Source organism: Pogoniulus pusillus, chromosome 8, assembly GCF_015220805.1.
Source record: "Pogoniulus pusillus isolate bPogPus1 chromosome 8, bPogPus1.pri, whole genome shotgun sequence".
Taxonomy (NCBI): Eukaryota; Metazoa; Chordata; class Aves; order Piciformes; family Lybiidae; genus Pogoniulus; species Pogoniulus pusillus.
In genome coordinates this window covers 28,001,822-28,015,439 of record NC_087271.1, presented here as the reverse complement: position 1 = coordinate 28,015,439, position 13,618 = coordinate 28,001,822, and the positions used below count along the sequence as shown (strand labels likewise).

General features: G+C 41.0%; 1 protein-coding gene across 1 annotated transcript in view; it reads left to right on the top strand.

The window, feature by feature from the left end:
• ADGRL4 (adhesion G protein-coupled receptor L4) overlaps positions 1-13,618 on the top strand; it is an 88,802-nt gene that overhangs the window by 38,542 nt on the left and 36,642 nt on the right. Inside the window, exon 3 of the mRNA XM_064147863.1 lies at positions 6,941-7,093. Within this exon, the coding sequence (XP_064003933.1) occupies positions 6,941-7,093 (153 nt within the window). The remainder of the gene's footprint in view (positions 1-6,940; positions 7,094-13,618) is intronic.

Sequence of the window (13,618 nt, the reverse complement as noted above, 5' to 3'; positions counted from 1 at the left end):
GGGAAGGGTAGTTTAAGTTTCCCCCGGGGGCTCCGTAGCAGCTTTGGCAGCAGAGGCTGCTGTTGAAAGAGAACAGCCGGATGCGATGAATCAGTGAATTCCCCAGCCACTCTGGCTGCATTTCCTTCCTAGCCAGTGCTGTCCACTTTTCAGACTACTGTGTCTGATACTGATCCCCAGCCCACTATTAGGACTGCCACTGCAAGTCTTAACAGACAGCTATGCCCCAGAGGCTTCCAGTTTCGTTTTCATGTGTCCAGGATTTGGGCAAAATTAATTGTTGATGCTTTAATTGTTTATGTTGTGTGGGCAATGCACTGAATAGAGTCTGAATGTATTGTAGTATACAGTAATGACCTCAGTATGAGCTACCCATGGGCCTTGGTAACATCGAGCGTTCATTAAAGTTATGGAAATCACACCACTATGCCCATGCTTGTCCAGGTGTGGCTTTGGGAAAACTCACATTCTCAAATTCAAGTTTTGGTCAGGAGCACTTAATTCACTAAAATCCTTCTCTGGGATGTCAGGGTGTCATGGTTTTAAAGATAGTTGACACAAATTAAGCTCTCAAATAAAATTGGAGAAAAAATACAGAATTATATTTGGAGAGAGATACAGAGAAAGACATTATAAAGCAATTACCACATCCCTGCCAACCCTCCTTTAATTTTCCCCCAACCCAAAAAACTGTATCTACACTCCCCAGTGCTCTGATCCCCTCTCTCCTCCCAATGCCTCTGCCATCCAAGAGGCCTAAACAAGCCTCTGGAGGCCCCAGAACAGGCCTGCGGCTTACATAGCTTACATAGAATCATAGAATCAACCAGGTTGGAAGGGACCTCCAAGATCATCCTAGCACCCAGCCCTATCCAGTCAACTAGACCATGGCACTAAGTGTCTTATCCAGTCTTTTCTTGAACACCTCCAGGGACAGCGACTCCACCACCTCCTTGGGCAGCCCATTCCAATGGCACATCACATGTTCTTCCCAATAAAGTAGCTCCCACCAGACACAGGGCAGGAGGAGGAGGAAAGGAGAACGAACTGACCTTGTCATGAGTTTATAAAGAAATAGCAGAATTATGGGATTGAATAACAATCTTCTAGTCTCCAGAGGATTTTTTAACCCTATAATTCTGATCCTGGGACACAGGGTGTCAAAAGACTTCACCCAAAAAAGACAGATTTCTGCTGCCCCGGGAAGCCTGTTGCCCCTTTGGCCAGGCTGGCCAGTTATCCAGGTGAGAGCCCGCAAAGCACCCAGCCACGGCACAGACTACCTGGGGAGCAGGACTGTGGGAACTGCCAAAGAAGCAGAGGAACAAGAGCCTTCAGTGCTCTGCCTGTAGCAAAGCTTCAGTAGAAATTCTCGTGAGATGTAGATCTAACTGGTGATTTTGAGCAAAGGCTTTGGGAATTCCATCTCTGCCAAAGAGCTGGGGGTATGACAGTCAAAGGCTGAGCTACAGGCTGTGCAACTTCAGGGAAGGATTTCCATCTGATGGGCTCCCCAATAGTAATGTTCTGCAGTCATGGGCTGGGCCACCACAGAAGGCCATCACCAGTACCCAAACTCCATGTTCAATGATGATTTTTTACCAGTCAGGTCACTTCTTAGAATTTTCATAGAATTTCATAGAATCAGCCAGGTTGGAAGAGACCTCCAAGATCATCCAGTCCAACCTAGCACCCAGCCCTAGCCAGTCAACTAGACCATGGCACTGAGTGCCTCATCCAATCTTTTCTTGAACACCTCCAGGGATGGTGACTCCACCACCTCCCTGGGCAGCCCATTCCAATGCCAAATCACTCCCTCTGGCAAGAACTTCCTCCTAACATCCAGCCTATACTTCCCCCAGCACAACTTGAAACTGTGTCTCTTTGTTCTGTTGCTGGCTGTCTGGGAGAAGAGACCAACCCCCATCTGGCTACAACCTCCCTTCCATAAAGGACATCAGCCTGACAAATACCTATTTAATTCAGTGCTAGAGAGCCTAGAATATATTCTATAATAGAAAGTTTCACTTCCACAAAAAAATCATCTTGCATGGATTGGTGAAGACCGAAATGCACAAATCATTCTGTTTAACTTGGGTGATTTCAACCTTGTTTATTCATTATTTAACTGAAGGGAGAAACCATTTATTGCAAATTCACAAAAAGGGAAGAAAAACAACCAAACCCAAAACCAAACCCATAACAATTCAGTGTCTGAATCAATATGACAAGTTTCACCCCAAACTAACTCTTCATATTATGTCATCACATTTGGATTTATCAAAACACTGTGGAAGGATCTCCATAGCACTTATGGACAGAGTGCTATGGAAATCCTTCAACAGTGTTTTGAGAAATCCACTGCTTTAAGACTTTCCCTCATGACATTTTTCATGTAAAACATATAAACAACATTGAAAAAAATCTTATATATAAAACTGATAGTTCAAAGCTTTTTCTCATGCTGGTCGATAACAAATTACATCACCTTGTAGCTGTAGTTGCCCTAATATTTTCCTAATGTATGTTATAATTTTATAACTACACAGTATTAAAACAGGATATAGGATAGGTTAGTTTGCATTTTAGTATCATAGAAAAATTTCCTGTCTCATTTTTTTCCTACAAATCTTATCAGATTCCTCTATTTTCCAGTTACATTGTGGCCCTTAAATCTGCACATCAGTCTTCTTTTTTTATTTCAAATGTTTTTAACTTTCTAAAAGAATTGAATGAGTTCTATACAAAACATATCATATTCATAGAATCATAGAATCAACCAGCTTGGAAGAGACCTCCAAGATCATCCAGGCCAACCTAGCACCCAGCCCCATCCAGTCAACTAGACCATGGCACTAAGTGCCTCAGCCAGTCTTTTCTTGAAGACCTCCAGGGATGGTGCCTCCACCACCTCCCTGGGCAGCCCATTCCAATGCCAATCACCCTCTCTGTGAAGAACTTCCTCCTAACATCCAGCCTATACCTACCCTGGCACAACTTGAGACTGTGTCCCCTTGTTCTATTGCTGGTTGCCTGGGAGAAGAGGCCACCCCCCACCTGGCTACAGCTTCCCTTCACGTAGTTGTAGACAGTAATAAGATCACCCCTGAGCCTCCTCTTCTCAAGCATGTGCAATGTTACCTGATGTAAAGGAATGATTGTCCCTGGGCTTCACAGTGAGCTGCTGGCCAAAATAAAAATTCAATTTATTTACATAGAGAACTAGAAGATATTTCTGCCATCATTGTTGATCTTGTAAAATATTTCATGTGAAATTAGGTAGATAAAATACATCTAGTCAAACTGTACATAAAACTCCTTCCCCCCCCTCCCCTCTTGAAAACATTTCTCACCTGCCTTTCTCATTAACTCAGTAGTCTTCCATAGCAAGTGCCACCCTGGGCCTACTTACGTCATCAACTTTTGTGCCATTAATTTCAATGGAAGCCGGATGTGGTCCAGTAAATTATCCCTCAGCATGATCTACTCAGCATTACACTAGACCATGAGAACAGTGAAAAGAAATCTCCTTATTAGTTTAACTCTTTCAAACACTCATTCTTGTATTTGCAGTGCAAGTTGCTGAGATTCTTTTAGGTTCTAAAGGTTTCTTAAATCATCCAAAAGTTGCTCTCAATAGGCAAGCCTCCGAAGGCAACACAGTCACCCCTTACAGACATCCTAAATTTTGAGTAAAAAATCAATAATCCATTAAATTATAATAGAATAGAATCATAGAATCAACCAGGTTGGAAGAGACCTCCAAGATCATACAGTCCAACCTATCTCCCAGCCCTATCTAGTCAACTAGACCACGGCACCAAGTGCCTCATCCAATCTTTTCTTGAACACCTCCTAGGATGGGCAGTCCACCACCTCCCTGGACAGCCCATTCCAATGGCCAATCACTCTCTCTGTGAAGAACTTCCTCCTAACACCCAGCCTATACTTCCCCTGGCACACTGCGTCCCCTTGTTCTATTGCTGGTTGTCTGGGAGAAGAGACCAACCTCCACCTGGCATAACTACAAAGACTTTACTGATGACCACTACTAAGACATTTTAATATTGGACCACCTGAAAAAGGTAGTATTGGTGGATTTTGAGGACTATGGCTATGCTCCGTTCCTTAGCTTCTTTGCTTTGAATAAAATCCTGCAGTCATCAGTGTCCTTCTACTTCTCATTTTCCATGTCTTCTGTCCCCTGAGCTTTCCAAACACAGACTGTTTTCTAGGATCTATAATGCTTTCCCAAGGCCAAGTTTACTTGGCAGCTGAAACAGGGTTATCCACTTCTTTTCTGTCATGAAATGCCACAGTCCAGAGTAAATCAAGACTGCAAAAGAGCCAAACAGTCATATATGTGAGATTTTCAAAGTGAACCTTGTTACTGAGATCTGTAGTGTTCTGGTGTTTAGTCTCTGCAATGGCATGAGCCAAACTGGATTTTTCATATTCTCATGATCTGATTTTCACCTTGCATCAACACTGCATTTTTCCTCCCTATCATAATTTTACTGAATTTGGTTTTACTTTGGCCTTCTTTAAGATCTAAACCATACACCTTTCCTGCACTATGTGCACGAATGCCAAAGCTGGGGAATAAATATTGTTGACATGTTGGCAAATTGCTTTGGTACTTGGATTCCTCATTAAATTACATTCAATTTTAATTATAATGAGCATAATCCATTTGATACTGTTGACCCAAATTCCCCAGAGGAGAGATGTAGTTCTGAATTGATATTTGCATCTCTGAGTCAATTGAGTAACATCCAAAATCACGTCAGACTTCAACTCTGAAAAATGTCCTGTTTCAGGGTTATGCTGGGGGTTGTGACTCAGTTATATTGCAGAAATGTATTTCTGCACAATTTTACAACTCTTGCTGTACTTTAATCTTGCCACTGCCCTAGCTTACACGACACTTCACTTATCTGTATCCTATCTCTGTAAACACCTTATGAGAACACTATCAGGAAGGCAGAAGCGCCTTTCTTTAACTCATCCTTGAGCATCTTTTCTGAAATCATATTTCTTCTCCCTGTTGTGCTCCTTAATCGTTCCACTACTGCAATAAATTGTTATTTCTCTCCGTGTTAAATTCTTTCCTGTCATTCATCGTGTTATGAGTATCTTTTGCTTGAGAACAGGAACAAAATCCCAGTAAACCGCAGGAAGCCTTTAACTCTTTTCCTTTCTCACATTGTAGGAAAATAAAAAAAGGAAAACTCCACTCATAATATTATCTTTTTTCAGAGAGTTTCATTGATTTGTTTGCTTCAGAATTTTGGGGTGCTTTGGGAGAAATGGGCTATTTGAAAAGTTGAGATTGTCAGTATTGTCAGTGTTACTGTAAGTACAGTGTCTGGATAAGGGAGGGTTTGAAATTTTTCTCAATTCTGATCTGAAAGTTATTTATCAGATAGCAGGGTCCTTGGAAGATTATGGAGAGGAAACCATTTTATTGAGTCACTGCAGAAAATCAACTATAGAGTTCAAAGCATGAGTTTATGATTTCATTCAAAATTTGATCAAGCTACCTGAATCCCTGTGATCAAAACGGTAGCACACACAGAGGCTCTGCAAAGATAAAGTAGTCTTAAAACCTGTGTGTATCATTCCTTTTCTATATACGTTATTTGGAAGCATGAGATTAGCCCTCTAAAACAGATCATGCAAATTTGCAGCTGCAAAAGTGATGACTTTACTGCAATAGGTAAGAGGTAAAGATCCAGCCATGAATTTTGCTAATCTATTTAAGATCTTTGGGATAACTAATTAAAAACTAATATACGTGAAGACTCAGGTCAGTTGATAGGACAAACTTTGTAAGTTTGTAGTCTGAGACTGCTGAGAAATATTACTGACAGTCTTCAAAAACAGGCCAGGAAGACAATAACAATAGCAATAACAACAATAATAATAATACCAAACAACAAAAAAAATCCCCAAACCTGTCAGTTTACCTGCATTGATTCTGTCTTGGTGTCAGGGAACAAAGTAGGTGAGTTCTTGATATCATTTTGAGTTCAGCTTTCTATAATTCTAAATTCTTAAATGCAATATCAGGTGACTCTCTAACTATAGATTTTCAGGTAGTAAAAAAATGATTACCAGATACAGTCATAGAAGAATATGTGCTTGTCTTAATCATTTTTTCCAGGTGAATACCCAATTAAACTATTGTGCTAGTTTTAGCCTAGCTAGAATGTTTTGGTGATTACAGGCTGTGAAAAGGAAGCAATGGTGATGTCTACTTCGCTCATAGGCTTGCTGAGATGTATAAGAACAAGAACATAAATACAGACAACAGAGTCACTCTCTGTCTGGGCTTTGGGCTGAACTTCTCTCTCTAACCTAACCTGCCATCTGTGTGACTAATCCATCTGCTTCCTAACCCCCCTGGCTGACCCTCCAAGCTACCTTGAGCATAAGGCAAAGTCTTGCGTAAGGTAGAGGGGTGGGAGGAAGGTGGAAGGGTGGTTGAGAGCCCCTCCTGGGGATTCAGGCTTCTGGGAGGGGTGCTGTGTTTCTGTATTACCTTTTTAACTTGTATATTTCTGTATATAACTGTATATATTGTAAATATCTGCTTGTGCTAAGTGGTAAATATAAAGCTTCATTCAATTTCCAGAGCTGCTGAGTCTTGTCTGTGTGATTTTCCAAAGTGTGGGGAGGCTGGTGACACCCAAACCATCACAACTATTCACTTCAGTACTCATTTATTGACTCACTGAGGATGAGGGCAGAAGAGTGATGCTGAACATCTGATTACATCCTCGGCAATGGGCACCCTATATAGACAAACACTAAGAGTGCCAGCTCAGGGTTCAAAACTTATATAAATAAAATACCAGAGGCAAATTAAGCTTTGGCTTTACTGTTTTCCTCAATTGGCAAATGCAAATATATTTCTCCATAATTTATGTCTTGACAGATGATAATGAATGTGAAAACGCTACTCAGCCTTGTGGAGAGCATGCCAATTGCACAAACACGGTGGGAAGTTATTACTGTACCTGTGTGCCTGGTTTCAAATCCAGCAACGGTCAACAAACTTTTGTACCTAATGATGGAACCTCCTGTGTAGGTAAGTTAATAATGTCTGCCAGCTAGCTTTGCATTGTCACTCCTCTCTTACTGCTTCTGTTAACTACCGAAATCTAGCAAAAATGCTTTCAGATTTATGAATTTTGGAGTCTGGATATAAAATTCCCCACAATATGGACTGGTACAGACTTAACACTCCAGTGCAGGCTCACATTTATCACTGACAGCAGGGCAGCTGCCATTGCTTTCAATGACACTTCAATCTTGACTCATTTTTAGCCTACATGTGACAGATCTAGACAATTAATGTATAAATAAGGTATCACAGAAATCCCCTATCCACCTATTCACGCCCCCTGTTTCACTGAAATATGAGCAAAGTAGTTGTAAAATTAAAATAAAGCAGAGTAACAAAGCATTGTACATTCAGGTCACTCTGGACCAAAAGAATTCCCTATAGGTTTCAGCTAATGCACTCCAAATACCTCTTCTTTAGGTGTTTTGGTCAGGTTAATTTAGTTAACTTGGCTAATTTCTCTAGCTTAATCAAAAGCAATAAGCAAGACCGGTAGTTATTTTACCTCTTGTGCCATCCATCAGTCCCTGTTTCTGTAGTAGTTGGATAGAACATGTTTAAGATTACAAGGGAGGAAATGTTCTTGGGAATTTTTTTTTCCTGAACAACTATGCAATCTTTTAGGATTTCCTTTGAATGGAAGAACTGTAACTATTTCTCTTGTTTGAAACTCCTGGCAATTTTCTCTGTATGTTGCAACAGTCCTCAGGGAATGGGAAAATGAGAAATAAATCTATTGCCCTTTACACCTTTATGCTGACTGTGCCTCATTCTAGATATGTCTCCTGTGAGATTGTAAGTGCTGACAACCTCTCTTCATACTGCTCTTAATATCAATAGAATGGCTGCATATTAAGCAAGAAAGTGATCTAATCAACATTTCTTGCCCATTGCTCACATCCATCTAAAAGAGCTCTGCTTTATCCACCCCTATAAATTGATCTTAAATTAGCTGGGATTGAGACTGTTAGCACATTGAGCTGTAAATATTCTTGCCATTTCTGGTCCAGGTTTTGATTTCTAAGTTATGACATTTCCTCTGCTTTGGAAGTTTTGCCCTCACAGTTATTTCTCTGACTGTTTTTGTTACTTTTTTTTACTTCTTTCCTCTGTTTACTGGGTAGACTGATCATTTTTAATCCTTTACGGGGTGTTAGTTTAGCACTTTTGTTCTCCTTTTTTGCAAATCTATGTGGGAGGAATATGGGAAGAACTGAGAGCTTCCAAAACTTACACTGAATTAAAAAATCACCTGTGGGCACCTTTTCTTATTAAACAAATGCACCAATTACTTTACCAAATTGAGTGCTAGAGACAATTTTTTGATCCACAATTAATTTTCTGTAAGCAAAATCATAATAGAATATTTTGTACCAAATGGATGTGCTGCCACAGGTAGTAGATATGACTTGCACACAGGAAGCTGACATTAATATGTTTAGGGCGTACAGCGCTAAAGCAAACATTGTCATTGTAAACGCAGCATAAGTTATCCAGTACAGATTGGAGGATGGAGCTACTGAGTGAGTATCCACCCAACCCAAGCTTTTAGGGTCCCAAAATATTTCTTTTTAATATATGTCTAGAATAAATATGGCAGTAACACTAAAAATATGCCATTGGGAAATATGCCATTACGCAGCCTATTCGTTTATGCCACTAAGCATGTCTGGAGTTCTCAATGGTGCAAGTGTGCTACATCACTGTGTGTGTGTGTGTGAATCCATTTCAGAGTTCATTTCAAATTCCATGTGCCTACAGATGTGTGTTCCTCCCTGCTGTGGATATTATACTAAACTTGCAAATACAAAGTGGTTATAATTCTCAATCAATGGCGTTGGTCAGTTCACCTTTAATTCAATCAGAATATTGAGTTTTGAGTTGAGGGTCAGCGGTATTTCATTCATATACAGCTACTTCTATACAGAATTGAAGAAACGGCAATGAAACATGCAGATAGAGGAGGAACTGAAGAGCAGGAAGGGGAAAGAGAGAAAAAGACAAGGAGAGTGGAAATGGAAAAGAAAACAGAGGAAAGGAGGGATGTGATATTTCCAAAGATGATATTTTTCTGCTGTCCTGAACATGAGCTATTAAAATCTATTGTGAAGAAGACATGCCTTTTCCTTAGACCTCACATTTTACTCAATGTTCAGATGCAGATTTTTTTTTTAATTATATAAAACCTTACTTTTTTCACCCCAGCTAGAGTTAAAATGTGAAAATGGCCATCTGTAACATGAAAGTGACATCTGTGCCACTCTGCCTTTTCCAGAAACATGTTACTATTTTTCTTCAGGTGTTTCTAAGACTGCTGGGAAGGCACCTTTTCAGCCACCTCCCTTTCTGCGATAGGGAAGTTGTAGAGTGGATTGGATATGGCACTGTGCCACGCTGCTAACTTTTCTTTTGCTCATGCCATTCGTAGTCTTTTTTCATTTCTACTTTGTGTGTGCTGCTGCCTTCCACAGCATGGAGACACCGGGAGGGAACATCTAGTCCTTTGCGACTGGAGTTTTCAATCACTTTGCAAGCTACTAATAAGCTGAAGGTATAATGTAGACATCAAGCTGTCTTGACTGACTGGTGAAGAATCAAAGCAATGTAGGTACAATCCAGTAATTGGCAAGACTGAACATAATAACTGTTCTCAGTACTTTTAATTTAATTGGAATTTCCTTGCCTGCTGCAGTAAATGAGGAGTGACAAAGCACAGAAATAAAATGAAAGGTTATAAATCTATTTTTGCACTAGCCTAAGTGGTGTTGGTGATACTGTTTTTCTGATCAGAGCTATTACAAAAGCTTCAAAGTTCCGCTCCAGGATTTGTTTTGAATATTTACTAAAAGGCCAAGGCTTTTGCAGAGCCATGCTCTCCTATTTAAAAGGCTGCTTTTCTTCAACCTTTGCTCAGGAATGTTGCCTATGAAGACTGCTTATGCATGCCTTGGCTGCCCAGTCCCACTCCTGTAGTAGATCAAGGAGGATAGTTTGAGATCCTGTTACAGAGGGGTTATTAATGTGAGATTATATGTTCCAAAATTATTATTGTTGATTAATTTTGATATTCAGAACTCTCACTACCCCCAACCACTAATTTTAATAATGGGTTCTTCGCACAGTCATGAAAACTTTATACAGATAATAACTAGACCTAGAAATAACTTACAAAAAACATACAAACAATTGAACTGGAAGAGAATGTTCTTGCAGCCAAATACCGCTTGCAGTCAATATACCTCCTGCCCACTAGATGGACTTAAGAAGCTCCTTTCTGTTTATGGCAGACTATGGTGAATTATTAAGAGGCTATAAATGTTTACTCACAGAATTATTATCTCCCAACTTGTGGGGCTAGTAACGACTTCAGATACTACCCAAACACTTTCAGGGAATTCTGTCTTGTCACCACTGAGACTTGATTCTTCCAGGCTTCTGGGGAAAGGAAACAGACAATCTCTGACCTTTTATCCTGGCTCCTCTAGATGGGGAAAGGAGGCAGGAGACTTTCAGGTGTAGGTAGGATGTCTTGCCATGTGCAGTTTTAGCACGATGTCACACTGGCTATGCAGGCTGATCACATGGAGGCATTTAGAGCCTGTCCCTGGTAAACTCAAGGCAGTGGAATTTCCAGGCAAACAATAAGGCAGTAAGGCTGTATACTGCCAGAAACAGAGAGCAATAGCAACAGGCAACAGCAGGCTCAAACACAATGCAGAGCGTATTGTGTTTACCTGTGTATCTCCTTTTATCAATGTAGCTGAGACTAATGGGCCTTTGGACACAGAATAGCCAATCAGAATGGCAGCTTGACCATATTAAGTGAAATCACAGGCTTGCTTTACCCAAATCTGGGAAAAGCACAGGCCTTGCAAAAGGCAGGCACAAGCTAAGTGTGTGTACCTTGTTTACCACAGGAGCAAAACAATTCTGGGCAGGCCAGAGTCCTTAGACTCAGTAGCTCCAGGTTTTTTGTCCTCTTTCCCACAGTTGCTTCTCCCTGAAACAGAAGGAGGGAGGGCAGAAAAACACACACCTGGGGAAGCCAGAACATGTATAAGCCTATTTTGGCCTATCAGGCCTACCACAACGGATCCTTGCCCCAAAACTGGAAAGCTAAAGGCACCAACAAGCTGTTGTCTGTGTGATCCAACAATTGTAGATTCAGTTTAAAAGGCATAACTGCAATATATAAAGTAACAAAAACTTATAGCTAGTGCACACATTATTTCAAAGCAGGAACTTAAAAGCAGCATTCTTGCAACTGTCACAAATTGTTGGTTGCCCCTGACAATCTCATTGATTGATATGAAGCTGATTAGTATCTTGCAAGATGAGGCATATTGCCTTTTAATTTAGCACTCCAGGAATTTTTTTCTTCTTTTTTTTTTTTTTTTTCTCTAGGAAACTGCAAATTAGATCATGTGATATAGACTCATCCCATATGAATAATTCAACTGCAGAAAGTCTATTTGCATATATTCAACAGGGTGTCTCTGTCAGACTTTAAATAGCCTGATGCCAGAGATGTGTCTTGGTGCTTCAGTTTCTCCTGTCATTCTGGATAATCCCAACTTCTCATTGAAATCTCCATTACACTTCATATCCCACATAATTACAAGGAAGGGTAATTTACATGACTGCAAATAATGAAAGCTATTTACCAAACAAAAGTTTCATGAAAAGCAAAATATCATCACAATTCAGAACTCTTGACATCAGTAAATCCTATGGAAATCTGATGCTTAGCAATGATAATATGAAAATTATTCAAATATTTACAAGTTTTAGCAAAGCTTGCTGTCTTTTGCTGGTTTTTAACACTGTAATGTATGCTGACACCTTCTTCACAGTATCACAGTATCACAGTATTATCAGGGTTGGAAGAGACCTCACAGATCATCAAGTCCAACCCTTTACCACAGAGCTCAAGGCCAGACCATGGCACCAAGTGCCACGTCCAATCTTGCCTTGAACAGCCCCAGGGACGGCGACTCCACCACCTCCCCAGGCAGCCCATTCCAGTGTCCAATGACTCTCTCAGTGAAGAACTTTCTCCTCACCTCGAGCCTAAATCTCCCCTGGCGCAGCCTGAAGCTGTGTCCTCTTGTTCTGGTGCTGGCCACCTGAGAGAAGAGAGCAACCTCCTCCTGGCCACAACCACCCCTCAGGTAGTTGTAGACAGCAATAAGGTCAGCTTCTCCATGTAGCTGACAAGGTCAAGGAACTCTTTGGTATAAGGCTGCCATGTGTTCTTGGTATACAGCCTGGAATTGTCATGTTTTCACCTTTGCCACTTCAGTTCATTCAGTTTGTCTGTTTTACACAGGTCACACCACGAGGCACTGAGAAGCAGACACTTGTTTCATAAAGAGCTTTAAAATTTATGGATGTGAGAGGTTATTTAAATGACAGCAGTATGAACATTAGCTTTGTCTTTAAATGACAAAATGTAATTATGAGGTAGCCTGTGTGTAGCACTATATCAAGCTTTGCCCCTCCCTCTCCTGTGCCAGATACATTGATGTCTAACCTGGATAGCTCCATGACTGTGAATACTGAAGTCGCAGTAACCATACAAATATACTTAACACAAAACTCTGCTCGTTGAAGAGAAACATTTGCAGTCTGGGACATGCAATATGGGAGAAAAACTAGTGCCCCAATGCTGATAATTACAATTTAATCTCATGCTCTAAGCTTCAGTGCACATGCTAACCCATTCAGACACACAGTCCCCTTGGTGGCTTTTGCTGAAGAGCAGAGGTAGTTGTGCTGGGGAGAGCAAATGTGCCTCCAGCCTCACCTCTCCTTCTTGTATGTGCCACACAGGAGTCTGAACAGCTTTCAATGAACACAGCATATCAGGTGCTAATTGTAGTCACTGCTCAGTGAGGAAAACAGATATAAAATAGATGTGGGACCTCAAACATCACCTTGAACCCCACTAAGACTTCCAGGGTTACAAGCAGAAAACAGTAAGATGGAGAATCAAATGCAATCCAGCAAAAACTGTATGGATGCAGCAACTGTTGGGATATCCCACTAGAAGTTTAACAGCATTTTACATTGTCCCATTTAAAAACATGTTTTTATAAAAAGCTTATCTCATTCTTTATGGACATTTTCACGGTATCACAGTATCACCAAGGTTGGAAGAGACCTCACAGATCATCAAGTCCAACCCTTTACCACAGAGCTCAAGGCTAGACCATGGCACCAAGTGCCACATCCAATCCTGCCTTGAACAGCCCCAGGGACGGCGACTCCACCACCTCCCCGGGCAGCCCATTCCAGTGTCCAATGACTCTCTCAGTGAAGAACTTTCTCCTCACCTCCAGCCTAAATTTCTCCTGGCACAGCCTGAGGCTGTGTCCTCTCGTTCTGGTGCTGGCCACCTGAGAGAAGAGAGCAATCTCCTCCTGGCCACAACCACCCCTCAGGTAGTTGTAGACAGCAATAAGGTCACCCCTGAGCCTCCTCTTATCC